The sequence below is a fragment of the Eschrichtius robustus genome, chromosome 15 (assembly GCF_028021215.1).
Source record: "Eschrichtius robustus isolate mEscRob2 chromosome 15, mEscRob2.pri, whole genome shotgun sequence".
In the NCBI taxonomy this organism is placed as follows: domain Eukaryota; kingdom Metazoa; phylum Chordata; class Mammalia; order Artiodactyla; family Eschrichtiidae; genus Eschrichtius; species Eschrichtius robustus.
The window spans coordinates 59,901,979-59,920,728 of record NC_090838.1 but is presented as its reverse complement, the minus strand read 5'-3'; the positions used below and the strand labels follow the sequence as shown (position 1 = coordinate 59,920,728).

The following is an 18,750-nucleotide window of genomic DNA, read 5'->3' as shown; positions in this document are numbered from 1 at the left end:
GGATGGAGCCGAGCGGGAGCGCGCGCGGGGGAGGGGCGGCGGGTTAGTCTCCGCCGGGCGCTCCGGGGATCAGCTGGCGGGCGGGCGGGCGCCGAACGCGGCCCCGGCTCTCGCTGCAGCGCCGCCTCCTCTCCTTGTCGCAGGCCGGCCCGGCGGCCGTGACAATGTTGCGGCGCTGGTAGCTGGGCGCCGGCCGCCAAGCCATCTCAAGTGGGTGCCGCTGGGATGCTGCCTGGCGGGGCGGCGGGGAGACCGGGGAGGAGGGGAAGCAGTGCCGGGTTGGGTCAGCGCTGCCCGAGGCGGCCCGAATCCCTCCTTTTTCAGACCCCGGGGCACGGGGTCCCGGGTTCTGGGGCCGGGGACGCGTTTTCAGCCCCAGGGTTTTTCTCTCTAAGAAAATGCATGAAGCGTTTCCCCAGGATGGTGGCTTTTGCTCCCCCTAGGACTCAGCAGTTGAATTTTTAAGTGTGTTACTGATTCATCCTCTCTCTCTTCCTCTGTCATCACAGGTTTAAACTTACACGAATCGCTCTCTTGAGGAGGAGGGGACCGCCGCGCGATTGACACGCATATTCCTATAGGCATCCTCCCTCAGCCCCCACCCCCTCGGCCGGATTCGGGTGGCTCCTCTCCTAGCTGAAATCCGAGAAGAAATCCTTGGATCTCTTGTTTAAAAAAAAAAAAAAAAAATCTAGAAACCGTCGGTATTTTGCTTTACTGCTTCCTTTTCGCAAGATGAAGAAGTTTTTCGACTCCCGGCGAGAGCAGGGCGGCTCTGGCCTGGGCTCCGGCTCCAGCGGAGGAGGGGGCAGCACCTCGGGCCTGGGCAGTGGCTACATCGGAAGGGTCTTTGGCATTGGGCGACAGCAGGTCACTGTGGACGAGGTGTTGGCGGAAGGTATGGTGGGACTCTTTCAGTGCGCCGTAAATTAAAATCTTGTGCTGATGCAGCAAGACGTTGAATGTATGAATGGGTTTTGACCAGTTGACCCTCCCTTCCCCCTCCCCTTGCCCTGTGAATCATTGTCCTTGAGAAATTTGAAACTGAGATTTCAGTGACAGAGCTTTATGGGGTGGGGGGAATTTGCCAGAAATTGTTTACCTCGGTGACCTTTTATTTAAAAAAAAAAAAAATTGACAAGCCAATTCTTGCCTGCCTCACCGAATTATGAGGATCAGACGAGAAAACGTATGTGTGAAAGTGTAAATCTTCACATCAAATGTAGGGTGTGGGGCTTGTCATCCTCCTAAAACTTGAAATACTGATGTGAGGGCTGAGTGGTGGGGATGGAGGACCTTTAAGAGGGGTTTCTTCTCCTACCCAACTTTCCCACTCCCTTGAGCAGGCACTGGAAGGAAGAGAGGATTTTCAGAGAATCAGAGTGTGTTTTTCTAAGAGCCAAGGCTCTTGGTGGATTTGACTAGGTTTGTTTCCTGACCCAACTGTAATCAGGTCCCCAGGATGCAGCTAAGATAACAAATTACATGAAATGAATGTGGTTATTTTGAAATCAGTCCAGTAGGCCCCTCTTTCTCCTGTTCTTGTTTTTTGGTATTTGGGTGTGTGTGTGTGTGTTTGTGTTTGTGTTTTGCCCAAAGAATTACTTGAGAGTGGCCTCCGATTTTTGCTTTTTCTCTTTCGGAGAGGATGTTATTTAGAGCTGCTGTATAAATTCCCTACACGTGTGTTCATCTGTGTATCTATAGACATGTAGATATATATCTTTATCCCCCAGGCTGTCATGAAATCTTTGCATGTCTCTTTTGGTAACCTTAACGTCGACCTTCATAATTATGCCAGACTCATAATTTTCACAGCCCATTGCCTGCCTAGTGTGCTTTTACTTTTAATAAAAGCAGCAATTTCCTTGGCATGAAGCTATTCAAACTAATTGGATGGGGCCAACCTGCTGTAGGTTGTTTTATCAGCCGAGAGGGGATGGGGGAAGGGGAGGCCTCTATTACTGCAGCATGGTGGGGGAACAGTTTATTAGCAGGAGAAGAAGCCTTCTTGCAAGCTAAGGCTGGAGCAAGGGCCCCAGCCTGGGCCTGGGACATGCCTGACACGGTGAGTGTTGCTCGTGGTGGGTTTGGAGAAGGAGCTGTTTGGCTCTCAGCGTGTGTCAGCATGGAATTCAGCTGGGCCCAGTGTTCTGGGGTTACGGTTGAAGCCTCTTTAAAAACACTGGTTTAAAAAAGATCTGGCAGTTGATGTCCTTATGAAGTTGTTGCTCTTTTCCCTTTTCAGTGCTGCTCTAACTGGACTTAATCCGGGGCCTGAGTCACTGTCCCTCCGGGTCCTTCCTTGTGGGCTTTGGTGCAGGATGGGAGACGCTTCTGTGCCCGCTGCCAGATCCACACCCTTGAGTCTGGTCTGTCTGTTTCATCCCTGTGCCAAAGCCCTTGACTGCAGTGGGATGGAGAAATGGAGAAGGGGTGTGTGAGAGAGAAATCAAGAGGAACGAGGGGGCACAGAGCTCTTGCCTTCCCTCTCAACGGCCTCTGCTCAACTTAGAGCCCAGAAACATTTTGTTCAGCTAGGATCTTGTCTCATTAGAGATGATGCTACCCTAAGCAGTGCCTTTTCTCGGAGTCTGAGTCGATGGGGAGGAGAAAAGGCAAAATTGGTCTTTTTTATCTAGGCTGCCCTTCTCTTCCCCAGAATTCATCCCTGAGAACTGCACAGCATGCATTATGGTATTTTTAAATGGAACTGAGGGCTTGCAGCTCTGTATTCATTCATTTATTCATTCAACAAACAGTTATGGAGTGTCTGTGATGTGCCAGGCACTGTGCTAGGCTCTGGGGAATATGATTTAAAACTAGATGCTGGAATTTACAAACTACTTTGAGAGATGGAAAACAGCCACTTAAAACAGAGCAATATGTGCTGTCATGGAGATAAGCTTAGGGTGCAGTGGCCTCCAGTTTTAGAGAGCCAAGAACTGCTTGCTGCAGGAAGTGACTGACTGAAGCACGAGCAGGAGTTATCCAGGTACGGTGACGGCACAGGCAGAGACTCAGCTAGGTCTGGCAGTGTTGCCCTCTTTATGTTCTTTGACTATAACTGAATTTGAATATGTGGTTCTTAGAAGTATGTAGCTGTGTAGGAGCCAGTATACAAAGTACCTGTGAAGAACTCACCAAGTACAAAGGCACTGCTAGTTTCTGGGAAGGATGTAGGGAGGTTTAAAGTGTGATGCCTGCGTTTAAGGAGCTGTCAGTGAATTTATGAAAACAAGGCAAACATTCACCCCTACAGCAGCATGGTTACCAGGGCTGTCTGTGGAATCAGGCAGATCTACGTTCAAATTCTGGATCTGTTCTTTACCAGCTGTGAAACGTTGGGTAAGACATTTCAAGCCTCTCTCGAATCTCTGTTTCCCTATGGCACTCTCAAAGTGTGGAGCCTGGGTCCAGGGCATCAGCATCACGTGGGAGCTTGTTAGAAATGCAGATTCAGGCCTCGCCCCATAAACTTGGCTGTGGGGCTTTAACATGTTCCTGGAGAGATTCTGCTGCAAGCTAAAGTTTCAGAACCACTGCCCTACGGAGCAGTCTTGAATATTAACTGAGGCAATGTATGTAAACTAACATTTTTCAGATGTTCAATAATTGGTAGCCATTATTTCTCAGCCAGGAGGAATGGGGGGCAATGTGAAGGCTAGTTTGACTGCAGGAGTCTGCAGCTTTCCTTTCCCCCAGTGTGGGTAGACACAGCCCAATGTTCTTTGCAGAGGGGTCAGCAGCTCCTTAAAGGGTCAACAGATGTTTTGGGTAGCCATGCTCCTTCCTGAACCCTCTTCTCTTTGAGTCCCCAGGTGCTGACCTAGCCACCAGTCCCAGCCGGTGTTGTCTTAGGATGATGAGAGTCATGCATCAAAGTGCCCAGGGCAGTGGCCAGGCAGTTCAGGGAGGGATGATGTGCTGGGCTTCAAGCTCAGACCCTGTTACCACCTCATCTCACTGACCGTCCCTTTTTCCCTCATGTGGGTTTGGTCTGTACTTTACAGCGAGGAATCGCAGGAGCCCCAAGGAGGAGGTGCTGGAGTGCAAGGCAGGAGAGCACCTGGGCTGCCATCTTTCCATCAGCGGCATCAGCCCCAGTCGCCCGGTTTCCCTAACTAGTCCAGTGGGGGGTTTGTCTGTCTGCGGGAAGTGAAGGTTCTAAGTCACGAGTTCAGAGGGGTCTGGCTTTGTGTAGGCTGGTGCAGGGGAGGATATTTTCTCTCTAGCTTCGTCAGCGAAGATGCCGTGATGAGATGCTAAATCATGTGTGAGGTAACGGGCGTGTGATGTCAAGGGAAGATCTGGTTTAAGCTTCCAGAATGAGCTCAATGGGAAAAGTGGAGCAATGCTCAAAGGAGGACTGAGAGGCTATGCTTTTGTCATATCCCCTCAGCTATATGAGGCCTTACGTCTAAGCTCCAGACAATATGTAAATGTTGGCTACCTGCTGTGTCCAAGACAGCATTCCTGAACATTCTGTATAAGGTGGAGCAGGGGGCCCTTCAGGAAAGTTTTCTGACCTACACTAAAGGAATTCAGGTCTAGGGCTAATGAGAACTACTCAGTAAGTCTCCATATCAGTAAACTTTGACAGTTTCTCCTACCTACAGTGCAAAGTAGTGAGGCTTAAAAAATATGTGTGAAATCACCTAAACCAAACAAATGTGTGTGTGTGTGTGTGTGTGTGTGTGTGTGTGTGTGTGTATGGCATAAATAGGTGTTGGTGGTATCAATAAGACGCATGCATGTATTCGTTTAGTGAACGTTTGTTGGTGCCTTCTCTGCGGCAGGTGCTGTATTAGGCTCCAGAGCTACTGGGATGAATGGGACTTGGGCTCGGCTCTTAAGGAGCTCATAGACTAGCAAATAATGCTAAGATAAGTATGCAGCACTTAGCATGGTCCTGGGTGTGGAATAGGTGGTAAAAAGATGTTATGAGATGATAAAGGGCCTGGGGCTGAGGGTTTCCAGATGAAGTGTCGTTTGAACAGGAATGGAAATTACCCAGCATATGTTCCAGATGAGAGTTACTCAAGCCTTTGTAAGCAGAGAGAATAGCACATGCAAAAGTGCAGAGAGGGGAGACAGTATGGTGAGTTCTGGGAAAACTGGCTAGTCTGGTGTTATCATTTTGGTTAGTAGAAGTTTCCCTTCCAGAGTCAAGGAAAGTAGGGCATGGCATGGTAGAAGGAAATAATTTTACATTTGCTCCCTGGCTGTGCTGGCTGCTTGCTTTCCCCAGTGGCCCTGGGCCTTCTGAGTAACTATTGGCTAGCTGTCCAGTGTGCACTGCTTCCCTCTGTGCCTCAGCCCTTTGCCAGTAGTGGGGGCGAGGAGGTGGCTGGTGTCTGGGGAAGGAGTGGTCCCGAAGGTTCGAAGAGAGACAAGAAGCTTGAAGCAGAAGCCCGCGGGGGAGTGAGAAGACCAGTGTTACAGGAAGGAGTGGATAGGGGAGATAATGAGGGTGTTTGACCCAAGCAGAAGGTACGTTGGAGAGAAAAGAAAAGGAAATAAGGCCACGGAGAGCTTCAGTGCCAGGCAGGGAGGTTGGCTATAAGCATGTGAGGTCTTGATGCAAACAACCAATTTGACCCCTCCCACTTCAGATGTCTTTGCCTGCTGGGAAGTCTGATTTTTTAGCGGCAACTGCAGATTTTCAGGGGGTGGCTTGTGAATGGTGTCTTCTTCCTGGCTTCGGGCATGATGACGGTTATAGCTGTGCTAAATATAGCCAAATCTCGAATTCAGAAATGAAATCTAGAATAAGTCATTGCGTGGTCAAAGCCTTTCCTTTGGTCTTTCTAACAAAATCACGCTCATTTAATGAGAGGTCATGAAGAGAGAGAAACAGTTTCATATGGGTTTCGAGAGGGAGGATATGGGGGGAGGCATGCACTTGGACCTCAGTAGCTAAAACTGCATGTAGAGTACACAGGAAAAGCTTGGTAAATAACAAAGAATACACGAAAACATACTACGGCATCAGAGCAGTCATTTTACCTTGCAGTATTTGAAAGTTGACACTTCAGACAGAAAGGGGACTCACCCCACCGTCCACCTTCATCTTGTCCTCTTCAAAGGATAGATGCTTTCTGAGCTGCTTAAGAAATCCCTGTGCCATCTGCATCTTTAAGAGCCAAACAATGATAATCATAGAACTGAAATTGTCTATTGAAGTAGCATCCAGCACTTGAAGTAGCAGAGCATAGCCTTCAGCCTACTTTTCTGGAGCCATCTTTTGGTGTGTTTGGTGTGGTGGCGGGAGCACTGCAGTGTGATTGGAAGACCCAGGTGTGCTGGTTCATTCTTTGCCGTGTTCAGTAACCGTGCCTGTGCTGGACGTCATGCAGTGATTAAATAAGACACGGCTCTGCCTTGTGGAGCTCACTATCATAGAACTCCAGACACACGAGCAAATAGCTCTACGTGCTGTGATGAGGGATGTACAAGGGCTAGGGGACAGACATGAGGGAGCCATTAATCTTGTGGGGTGAGGAGTAGTCAGGGAAAGCTAAAGAAAGTGATACTTGAAATGTGTCTTCAAAAATAACTTAGTACTAGATGGACAGGGTCAAGAGAACATTCTAGACAGAGAGAATAACCAAAGACACAAAAGCAGGAAAGTGCACTGCTTGCTGAGAGCTGTATGTTTTGAGACAGTAGTGATCTACTAGTGTCCAGGGCTGTGCAGGCCAATAAAGTAGCCACTAGCCACATATGGGTATTTAAATTTAAATTATCTGATGTTAGATAAAAATTTAATTTGTCAGACACAGTAGCCACATTTCAGTTGATAAATAGCCACGTGTGGCTAAGGCCTACAATTTTGGACAACACAGACGGAGAAAATTTCATCATCAGAGAAAGTGCTTTGGGCAGTGTTGGTTTAGAACAATAGTCTTCTAAACTTTTTGGGTAGAATAACACTCAGTTTACAGACATGCTCTCCCTTGTTTATTTACATTATATTCATGGCCTGCTGTCATTAGCTAATAATCTGAAGGCGTAGTATGTACTTACAGTGAAGTTCATCATTTATGATAGTGGTTGCAAATCCAGACTTTAAATAATCTCAGCAAGGTTTCGGTGAACTTCTTGTCATATCTTATTAGACTGTGATTGTTTCTACGTTGTAGTGTGACTGATGAAGAAGACACCGGGATAGAAATCAGGCCCTGCCCTTCTCTTGTTGCTCACGTATGCTTGTGTTATCTTTATCCAAGCTTTCTTTGCAGGAATCTTTTTAATCCCCTTGTTTGTTTTATGAGGGCTAATCCATTTAAAACAAATGTAATCAGTAAACGCACTTAACCAAGCACATGGACTGCAGTACCTCGCAGTACATCTCAGCCTTTGCTACGGAGCTTCCGCTCTCCCCCAGGATTCCATCAGATTTGTCTGAGACGCGTGACTATGACATTCGGACTTGATGGAAACATTAGAGATGGACCATATATTAAATATTAGTAAAGGTAAAAATCTTATTTTTTAAGATGACAGTTAATATAAATAGTCTCATATTTTCTTTCTAAACCCAGTGGATTGCTTTGTGTACCTCTGTTTGGAGACCACTGGTCTAGAGCAATGGTTCTCAACCAGGGGCGATTATACCCAGGTGACATTTAGCAACATCTGGAGACATTTTTGATTGTCACAGGATGGGGTACTACTGGCAGCTAGTGAGTTTAGGCCAGGGCTCCTGCTAAACGCCCTACAGTGTACACGATTTCCCCACCCCCAACAGAGAATCATCCAGACCCAAATGTCAGCAGTGCCAAGGTGGTACAGCATGATGTGTCAGCCAGTATGGGGACAGAGAGGAGTCAGGGGTGGCTCAGAAGGGTCTAATTTGATGTGTGACTTCAGGCAAATCACTTAATTTTAAAATTCATTTTCTCAGAATCAGCAAGCCAGCAATCTTTCTTAACCTATTATGCTTAAAAATCTTTACGTCATTTTCTGTGTAAAACAGCTACTTCCAGAGTAAACCGGTAAACCAACGGAGATCGAACGGCAAGTCTGTGTGGGTCCTGGCTGAGAGAAGTTATAGCAGTACTCTCCACTGACTGCATGTGAATTATGAGCTTTAAAAAGTTCTCCCCATAATCCCATATCTGAGCAACCCCAAAATGTGGTGGAAGCATTTTCTGACTTGAATTACTCAGAGTGAGGTTCAGTTGGGAAGGGATATTAAAGGTCAGAATGTTATGAGAGAAGATGTTGGTAATTCTTTGTGTAAGGAAGAGTCTAGCACTTGCAGCTAAGGATCTTGGGTTCAAGTTCGTTCACATCTGCTACTTGTCAGCTTTGGGGAAGTCATTTAACTCTTGTGAGCCTTTGCTTCCACACTGTAGTAAACGTCCTTCCTACCTCTGTAGGAATGCTGTGATCATGAAGTGAGAGGCTAGAGGTATAATGCAGAGAGCATAAGAGACAGCTTGCCTCTCCAGCCAGGAGGAGCAAGGTTTACTGAGCATCTAGCATATTCTTTACCAGCTCTGTTTGAGGTGCTATGGCAGAGAGAAGTAATGGAAAGCTTGGCTCCTGCCCTCCCAGTTGACGTGACGTGACCAACACGCAGGAAACAAGTGCACCCACAAGACAATAGCTATTGAAATGCTGGCGTGTGTGGTGTACTCTCTAAATTCTGGAGGGGTTGAGGGGAAGGAGGGCAATAAGGACTGAGATGGTTAGGCAAGATTTCCTGGAGTGGGATTGTTCTCAACTGTGAGTCTTTTCTCTGGAACCCCTTCTTCGAGGAACCTTGTTTTAGGGAACATATCTAGTTCAGCACCTTTGCACATGTTATATTCTTAGTAAAGTTGAAGTATTGCAACATTTTTAGTCTCTTTCGAGGAACAGAGTTGCCTACATAAATAAATCATGTGTTCTGTGTTTATACCCAAAGCAAAAAAGCTTTTTCATTCTATGTGATTCTGAATCAGGAATAATGAGTATCAGCATGTTAAGGCAATACTGGCTGCAAGATTTTGTGCTTACTTTCTTCCCCCATTATTATCTTTATTATTATGTCTGTTATTTTTATTATCATTTAGTCTATTATGTATAAACAATCTCAGTTCTTCTATTGAGTTATGGACAGTTGTTAGGAAGGAGGAGTCCTTCTTATGAGTGAGACTTCTACCTTGGCAGAGGGTGAGTTCCCCAAGTTGGAACAAAGTTAAAAGAGTAAAACTTTGGAGTTTCATTTGAGATGTGCTGTGAGTGAATCAGCTTGAGCTGGTCAGTTTTCTCCTCGGGCTCTGAGTGAACCTTGGCAGACAGTGGAAGGCAATGCCAATTGAAGCTTTGTTATTTATGATTTCTGAAGAGCCAAGAGATTGTTGGATGAAAGAGTTTATGGCATCCCTATATTATTATAATAGAAGGCCAAGCGAAGCATTGATGTTGGATTATCATTTGTAATTATAATGATCTTAAATAATGATGCCTTTCATCTAGGACTTGAATCCTGGAGAAAGCAGTATAATGCCAATGTAATTTGTTTGGCGCCTGTTTTTAAGGACTTATAGCTATTGTACCGGGACCTTTAGAGTAAGAGAAAGATTATTGTCCCTCTGGTACTGAGCATGACTTTGAGAACAAAATGGAGACTTTATTACCCGGGGACAGGAAGAAAGAAGAGGACTCAGACCTCATCAGTTGGGCCCTTCCAGCTTTGCAGAGGTGCCATGTCTCCCGCTAGTACCCTTGACTCATCATTTTCCCTGGTCAGTGAATTTTGTTGGTTCCGGAAGTGCTGATTATCTTACAGGTTTGTTAGACTCGTTTAATTTCCCCTGGGGATAGCCTAGCCCTGTTCCTCAGCCCTTTGTCCTCTACTATTTTTAGAAGCCTGGGAATCTTGGTGGTGGGGGAGTGGGCAGTGTTGGAAGAAATAATTCCGTCTGGCTTTTTGGCTATGGGAAAATCTCGGTTTGACCGGAAGGTGTAACTCAGTAATGATTGGGGAAAACCTGATGTTCAGTACTGTCTTTCCTCCCTGACTCCCTAGGTCAAAGGGAACACGATGATGTTCTCCTTAGGAGAGGATTTTCAAGGTTAGTATCACACGTGGTGGTTTAAAAGCATGGGACTTGGAGGTGGGCAGCCCTTGGCTTGAATCCTGACCTGGTCCCTGTGATGTTGGGCAACTTACTAAGATCCTGGCTTATCATTGGTAAAATACAGAGAATACTCTGGGTGGTTGTGAGACTAGATGAAGTTATGCAAAGCACTTAACATAGTGCCAAGCGTGTAGTTAGTAGTCTGCAAACAGTAACTCTTAGTATTTAGGTGCATGGATTTTGTTTTTATCAGGCAGTATTTGGTTTGCTGTATGTAAAACCTGGTGGAGCTGGAGTCTTGCAGATAGATGAATAGATAATATTTATAGACAGAGAGATATCTATATATCTTTCACAGTATCTATTACAAACCCCTGGATGAATAAGGAGGAGAGAGAATCTCAGATTTTATTTTATTTTATTTTTCTCTGCTTGAAAGCCACCTGTGTTAGGATAATTCCCCCAGCCTGTCAAGTCGCTGTTAGTATGATGGCCCTCTCCGCCTGAGGAACTCCTGCCCCCAGCCGTGTATCCACCTTCAAATCCTTGTGCTCTAACACAGATCTCCTGTTTCATTCAGGCCTGTGCCCCCCTCATCTCCTGTGAACCGTGGATTTAGCTCTTTCCGGTGCTCTACTGATAGTATTCCCCGCACCTGGGATCCCTTCCCCCTCCCCACCCACCTACCTTAATCCCACCTAACCTTTGTCCTACCTAGCCTCAGTACTCACCACAGCTGTCAAAGTGACCAGTCCTTGCTCCTGTCCTCTGGATGCCTCCTCACTCTGACCTGCAAACCACTACAAGAACTTGCATCTCCCTTCACCTCAGCCAGCATGCTTTTTAGTCGCAGCAGTGATTCCTCTTTACCTTTTTTGAGCATTTAACAGTGTCTCCTCTTTATTGTCTTAGGCATGGCTGGTCCCTTTGCTTGGGATGTTTTTCCTGATCTTTCCATGGCTGGCTGTTTCTTGCCATTCAGATCTCACTGAAATCTCACCTCAGAGAGGCCTTTTTTGACTATCCAATATAAGGAACCCACCATGTTTTATTTTGCCACGTAGCATATGTCAACTGATTTTTCTTGCTCATTGTTTATCTCCCCCCCCACTAGAATTTCACCTCCATGAAAGCAGAGCCTTGGCTGACTTGTTCGTTGCTCTATCCCCAGTGCCCGTGTAGTGCCCGGCACATCTGCGGAGCTCAGTGAAAGCCAGTTGAATGACTGAGTGAGCACGTGAAGGAGGCAGAAGGAATGGCTGAAGATATGGATGGAGAATCAGGAGAGAGTGAGTGGGGAAAATGAATACTAAGTAGATTTAAAAGAAGCAGGGTGTGGCTATGTCAAGGTGTAAGAAATCAGAAAGGTCACGATGAGGGTGGAAGAGTGTTTCTTGGATTTGGAAATGTGGAGTTCGTTCATGAGCTTTGTTAAGAGCATTGGAAGTGGAGCAATGGAGTGGAGTCCAAGTGGCAGTGAAATGAGTGAATGGGAAGTGAGGTGGGTGCTGAGTCAGGGAGGAATTTATTATTATTTTTAAATGGTGGAAGAGTCTTGAGTACATTAAGCAGAAAAGAAGTGGCCAATTGGGAGGAAGTTGGAAATGAAGTACAGGGGGCATTACTGATGGAATGGGGCTGAGGAGGTGATGGCAGGTCATGGGTGGAATCATCAACTCAGGTGGAGGAGATGACCTTGGACAGGAGAAAGGGCACTTTATTCACTGACCTGGAAGGAAGAGGAGTAAGAATGGGAACAGAGAGGAGAAGAAATTGGTAAGGTTTGGCAAGTTGAGGGAGTTCTTGCCTCATGTCTTCTGTTTTCTGTTGGATGCTGTGGGGTGGGAGTTGAGTTGGGGGGTTCAAGAGAGTAAGGAAGGAGGTGGAGGAGTTCCCTAGGTTTATGGAGAGAAGGAATGACAAAGAATAAGTAGAAGAATGGCCTGGTCATGTGGAGAGCCCATTCGAGGTGACTCATAGGAACACATGCTTTCTGACCCTTGGGGGTCTATCAGTTTTGAAAAATGTACTATTTTGGATTGGGCATTTTCTGAAATACATTATTTCCTGTCTTCTAAATTATATGCCACAGAGGCAGCATAATATAGGTGGAAAGTACTCCTGATCTGAAACTGTCTGGTGACCACCAGGCCCTGTACTCTGGACAAAAGCCTTCCCAGCTCTGTCCATCATCAGGTTCTTGTCTGTAAAATGAGGACGAGATGACAGTGAAGTTGCTTTTCAACTCTAACATCTTACCGTTCTCTTATTTCTCAAATGCATTGTAATTAGAATGTTACTGTTTTGTTATAGATCTGTTAGGGTCTTTGCTTGCTATGGGTGAGAGAGTTTGCTCCTGAATAAAATGGCCCTGGGTTGCTATGCTTTTTGAATTTCATGTTGTGCATTATGGTTCCCTTCTTATGAGATTGTCAGCCGTCGCTTCTTACCGCTACCCGAGTGTCTTCCTGAATTAGCGCCTCTCTAATTTGCCGCCTTTAATCTGCCGTGGACTTGGAAACTAGATGACTAAGCTTGTTAGACCCGTGTGTAACAGTAAAGAGGCTCTTAGTGAGCATTTGAGGGTCTTGTCTGTGATTAAAGTGCATGAACTGCTGAGCGTGGGCTTCATGTCTCTTGTTGGCACAGGAACCAGTTTTTTATGTCTCTTCTGCTAGAAACGTTGAGTTCTGAAGACATAACGAGTTACCATTTGGTATTTATTATTAATTAAATGTGTTTAAAGCCTTTTGTCTGAAAAGTTGAGTGTCAGTGCCGTAGGGCCTTAACCCATTTCCATTTTCCTTTTCACTTACTATCCCTTCTCCTGCTGTCTCCTCAGTCCCTTCTCCACACTTTCAGTGTAAGGCAGTGTTCTATGCACCATTATAATATTATTTTAGTCATTCAGTTTTGATTTCTTTGAAACCACAGAGAAGTTTCCAGGATTATAATCCACTGTTCAATGCTGTATCTGTTTATATCTCAATAAGCGCCCTGCTGGAGACCCTCAGATGGTATTTGGGGTTGGACCTGGAAGACGGGAAAGAATGAAATGAATGCTAGTTCCATATATAATCTTTGGGAGATATGGAAGAAAGCAATCCAGAAGTCTTAAAAAAATTTTATGACAAAAATTAATCCATAGTATAGTAGAATAATTAGAAGATAAAGCCAGACAAAAAGAGAAAATATTATCCATAATCCCATAAATTACCTTTGTTAACATTTTGGTGTGTACCTTCCAGACTTGTGCATTTTTTAAGAATAAGAATATGCTTTGTCTGTAGTTTGCTTTCTCACATAGCAGTATATCCTAACTATCTTTTTGTGTTAAGCGTCTGCATCAACAGTTTTAGTCCATTGTGTGAACATTTTGTGATTTGTTTAACCAATCTCCTATTAGTCATTAAGGTTATTTATAGCTATTACAAAACAACCGCAACGAGTATTTTTTAAAGCCTTTGGGTACTTGTTCTATTACTTCCTTAGAATAAATTTCTGAATGTGAAATGGCTGGATCAAAAGATATGCATATTTTAGCTTTCAGTACATATTATAAAATAGCCTCCAGAAAGATAAAACCAATATATACTTCCACCAGAAGTGTTATCTTTTTATGAGGTTGGACACGTTTTCTTTTTCTTTCTTCCTTCCTCCGTTTCTCTCTCTTTCTTCCTTCCTTTCCCTCTTTCTTTCTCTTTCTTTCTTTCTTTCCTTTCCTCCTTTCTAACTTTCTTTTCTTTTTTCCTTCTTTCTTTTCTTTCTTTCTTTCTTTTCTTCCTTTCTTTCCTTCCTTTCTAACTTTTTCTTCTTTCTTTCTTCCTCTTCCTTTCTTTCCTTTCTAACTTTCTTTTCTTTTTTCCTTCTCTTTCTTTCTTTCTTTCTTTTCTTGCTTTCTTTCCTTTCTTTCTTTCTTTCTTTTCTTTTTTCCTTCTTTCTTTCTTTCTTTTTCTTTCTTTCTTTCTTTCTTTCTTTCTTTCTTTCTTTCTTTCTTTCTTTCTTTCTTTCTTTCTCTCTCTCTCTCTCTCTCTCTCTCTCTCTCTCTCTCTCTCCTCTCTCTCTCTCTCTCTCTCTCTCTCTCTCTCTCTCTCTCTCTCTCTCTCTCTCTCTCTCTCTCTCTCCTCCCTCCCTCCCTCCCTCCCTCCCTCCCTCCCTCCCTTTCTTTCTTTCTTTCTTTCCTTTATATTTCTTCTGTGGTGAATTTTTTGTTTCTTTACTCATTTCTGTTAGGGCATTCATCTTAATGATTTATACAAGTGCTTTACCTATTTAACATATTAATACTTTGTGGGTGTGTGTGTACACATATCAGTTTTTTGTTTTTTCTATTTTGTCATTTACCTTCTGTTAAGATGGGGCCTTTGCAGATATTTAAAATTTTTGTGCAACCAAATATGTAAATCTTTTTCTTTATGATTTTGTCTGCAGTCATACTTGGAAAGGCCTGAGAAGAAAGATAGGGCCTAGATCACAGAGATCTTGTGAGTTTGAACTTTATCTTTGAGCAATAAGGAAGCCATTCAGACTTTTAAGAGGGGGATAGCATGATCAGATTTGCAGTGTAGTTAGATTTGTGGAGGATGACATGAGGTAGTGGAGTCTAGAGCATTTAGGAGGCTGTTGCCGTGATCCAGGTGAAAGGCAGTGAGGGCTCAAGTGGCAGAGTGGTGATAGAAACAAAGAAGAGTACAGACGAATATTAAGAGGTCATATCATCAAGACTTGGTGCTTGACTGGATTTAGAGGTTGAAGGAGAGAGATGGAATCAAGAATGATTCTAGGTTTCCAGTTTGAGAGCCCAGGTACGTGAGATAGAAGTGACACTAACTGGGACTTCCCTGGTGGTCCAGTGGTTAAGATCCCACGCTTCCACTGCAGGGGGCGCAGGTTTGATCCCTGGTCGGAGAACTAAGATCCCACATGCCACATGGTGCAGCCAAGAAATTAAAAAAAAAAAAAAGAAGTGACACTAACTGAGCTGTATTATTCAGGAAGAGAGGAAAGATTGAAAGAGGGAAGACCCAGGTTTAACTTGGGAAGATAATGAGTTTGACCTGATCAGTTTGTAGTGTGTTTGGGTTACCTATTGCTGTGTAACAAACTACCCTGCAACCCAGTGGCTTAAAACAGCAACAGTTTATTATTTCTCATGATTCTGTAGGTTGACTGGGGGCTAAGCTAGACTTCTTGCTGGGGCTTCAGCTCATCTCATTTAGGGTCTGTTAAAATTGTCCTTTCTCCTTACACTCTATTGTATACCTGAATTCAGAACACCCCAACATGCACCAATATATCACATTTCTAACACCATGCTTTATTCTTAGCAGAAATATATATGTCAGAGAAATATAGGAAACCCTATGGGTTTATACACAGAGCTTTGGTGTTTTTTACACCCTGGGGGATGTAGTGAGAATTGGGTGAAGGGTGTGCCTTTTACAAAATTTGCTTATTTATTTATGGGAAAGTGAGATAACGGCTTGGGGGAACTCGGGCAAGTCATTTTTAGGAAAGAGTACCTAGGGAAGTTGAATGATGTGAAATTGATTTGTTTGGGGCTGTCCATGCAGAGATGCTTGTACTCGCGTTTGAGAAGTCAAGAGTAAGAAGAGCAACGGGCTGAGGATGGAGTTGAGTTTTAGCAACATTTAAGGGCTAGTTTAGTAAGGAAAGCCCTTAAAGGAGACAGGGGAAGACTATCCAGAGGTATGAGGAGAATCAGTAGACTGCAGTGTCTCACACGCGTGGTGCTCTGCAGAGTTAATAAGTCGGAGTAGAGAGGATCAGATGCCTTCTGACTGGTCAAGTTGGATAAAGACTGGAAAAAGGCCTCTGGTTTGGACAATGGAATGGCCCTAGCCTCTGGAAGAGCAGTTTTAGAAGAGTGGTGAGCTGGTGAATGGGAGAACCAAGACTCGACTATTTCTTTAAGGAATGTGACTAGAAAAGAAAAGGAGAGATCATATGGTAGCTGATAGGAAGACACACAGAGAAAGAGAGAGATTTAAAACAAGAGTGAGGGCAGTTGTAAGGCTCCTGAGGAGACTGGAGAAGATGGACCCTTCGTCTTTTTGAATTGCAGCTTCATTCTTTCAGTTACTCAGGCCAAAAACCTTTCCTCCAGTCATCCAATTGGGAAAATCCTCTTTGCTCTACATTCACAATAGATCCAAAATCCAGCCACTTCTAACTTCCTCCTCTGCTGTCTCCCTGGGCCCAGCTGTTGTTGGCCTGGATTACACTGGCAATTTCTTCACCAGTCTCTCTACTTCTGTCCAGGCTTCCTCAGTCTGCCCTCAACGCAGTGGCCAGAGGGATCCTTTTAAATGCAGCTCATTTCCTGTTACTTCTGTGTTGGGAACCATCCAGTGACTCCCCATCTCCCTGAAAGTTAAACTGCAAACTCTGGTGTGGGCCTAGAAAGTACTATGCTCTGGCTCGCAATGACTTCTCTTCTGTCCTGTGTTACTAGGTTCCTCTTTGGTTATTGCACTCTCTCCACACTGGCTCCCTTGGGGTTCCTTAAAGCAAGGGAGGTTCACGCCTCCCCCTTGGGGTTTTTGGGCTTTCCCCTCTGTCTGCAGTACTCTTCTCTAGGTAGCCCCAAAGCTTGCTCTCCCTTGCCTGTTTTGCTTAAATGTCACCTTCTCAGAGAGTCCTTCTCTGACCATTCTGATAAACATTGCAAGCTCTCCTTCCCACAGTCTCCCTTTTTCTCCTCCCTGCTTCTGATATGCTCTATAATTAACCTATTTATTTATGTATTGTCTCCCTTCTTTAGAATGTAAGCTTCCTGAGCTTGTCTGTTTTGTTCACAGGCCTACACCACTTAGTAAATATTTGTTGATTAAATGGGTAAATGAATGAATGAATGGGATCAAGACTGATCCTTGGAGAAGAAGAAGGAAATTTCACCCTCTGAGATAGGAGGAGAAAAATGAATCAGTATGGATAGAATTAAGCTTGTATTGGGAGGGCTGGACGTGTTGGGGAGATAGGAATTTGAAGGTAGACATGGAAGATGCCCTCGTTTTTCTGGAATGAGGAAACAAGGTTGTCTGCTGAGGGTAGTGGTGAGTATGGGGCTGAGGAGACTCCTGAGGGTTTAGGTTAATCAGTGAGAGGAATGGGAGAGGGGGCTGTCCAAGGACAAGTACAGGACTCAGGCAGGATGAAGACCATGAATTGATAGTGATGCAGTTTTGCAAGCCTGTGTGATTTTTCTCTGGTAGAACTCAGGAACCTGAGACTAGGAGCAGAATAGGTGGATTTAGCATTGATCCAGGGCTTAGATGTTTTGGGAGGCCAGGGGTACAGAGGAATCAAAGGAGTGGTCCAGGTTGTCAACCATGGGGCCAGAATGGGGGAGAGAGGACTGTTTAATGAGAGGGTTGTTTGATTGGGAGAAAATGGAAAAGAGCCAGAGCTAGGTGATGGATGAGTTTGAAGAACAGTTCAGCCCAGAGTGAAGACCTGAGAGGCTGGAGGCCTGGAAAGTGTGTCAGAAAGTGAACAATTGTCATTCAGGGTTTGTGTTGACAAGGTCCAAGGTGTGGCTGTGTGTGTAGGTGGTTGAGAAGACCAAAGGTCATTGTAATGAAGGCATTTGGAGGCTGAAGTATAGGAATAAATCATCCTCATGGATCTTGAAACCTCCCAGGATGATGGCAGGAGTTGTGGAGAGGAAGCCAGGTGCCAAAGCCTTCAGTGAATGTTGGGAAATGAGTCAGAGGGTGGAGGGACAAAGGCAAGGCAGGGTGGAAGCCACCCGAGCCAGGTGGCTCAAGCTCGGAGGGACAGGAACCTTTACATGAGGGTTGAAGGTGGAAGGAGTAATGCTCTGGAATCAGCTTAGGAGAACAAGGAAAAATCTGACCTCCTGCCCTGAAGTTCTTGAGGTGTAGGAAGATCTGGCATCAGCGGGCTGGTGATGCAAGTGATGTTGGCTGGCTCAAGAGCAGGCCAGGGCAACTTGGATGACACATCTTTGGCCAGAGTTTGGAGCTAAATTGTTGTTATTGTTACATTTATATAATTTACGGTATTTGACAGCTTTGTGTTTCCTCTTATTAGAAGGAAGAAACTTTCCTTTTACTTATATTTACCTATATATTTACATATCATGTTTATTTATGTTTAAATACATAAATATAAATATATTTTTTATTTATTTATTTTTAAAATTTATTTATTTAATTTATTTATTTTTGGCTGCATTGGGTCTTCGTTGCTGTGCGTGGGCTTTCTTTAGTTGCAGCAAGCGAGGGCTACTCTTGATTGTGGTGCGTGGGCTTCTCATTGCGGTGGCTTCTCTTGTTGTGGAGCACAGGCTCTAGGCGCACGAGCTTCAGTAGTTGTGGCGCACGGGCTCTGTAGTTGTGGCTCGTGGGCTCTAGAGTGCAGGCTCAGTTGTTGTGGTGCTCAGGCTTAGTTGCTCCGTGGCATGTGGGATCTTCCGGGACCAGGGATCAAATCCATGTCCCCTGCATTGGCAGGCGGATTCTTAACCACTGCGCCACCAGGGAAGCCCTAAATATATATTTTAAATTCTCCCTTGGGGCTTGGCTTCGAGAAGAAAGAGGCAAGAGACCTTGCATGGTCACTGTACAGACATTCTCAGTACGTGGTTTTGAATTTGCCTTTTGCATTTTGTTGCTGGGGGTTTCTGCTC

The 18,750-nt window shown here is 44.8% G+C and overlaps 1 protein-coding gene across 7 annotated transcripts in view; it reads left to right on the top strand.

Moving 5' to 3' along the window:
- The first annotated feature begins 32 nt into the window (after positions 1–32).
- Positions 33–18,750, top strand: part of AAK1 (AP2 associated kinase 1) — a 164,790-nt gene continuing 146,072 nt past the window's right edge. For all 7 annotated transcript variants that reach the window (XM_068565166.1, XM_068565162.1, XM_068565165.1 and 4 more), the window contains exons 1-2: positions 33–210; positions 510–898. In XM_068565166.1, coding sequence (XP_068421267.1) covers positions 736–898 — 163 coding nt within the window. In that variant the 5' untranslated portion in view covers positions 33–210; positions 510–735. The remainder of the gene's footprint in view (positions 211–509; positions 899–18,750) is intronic.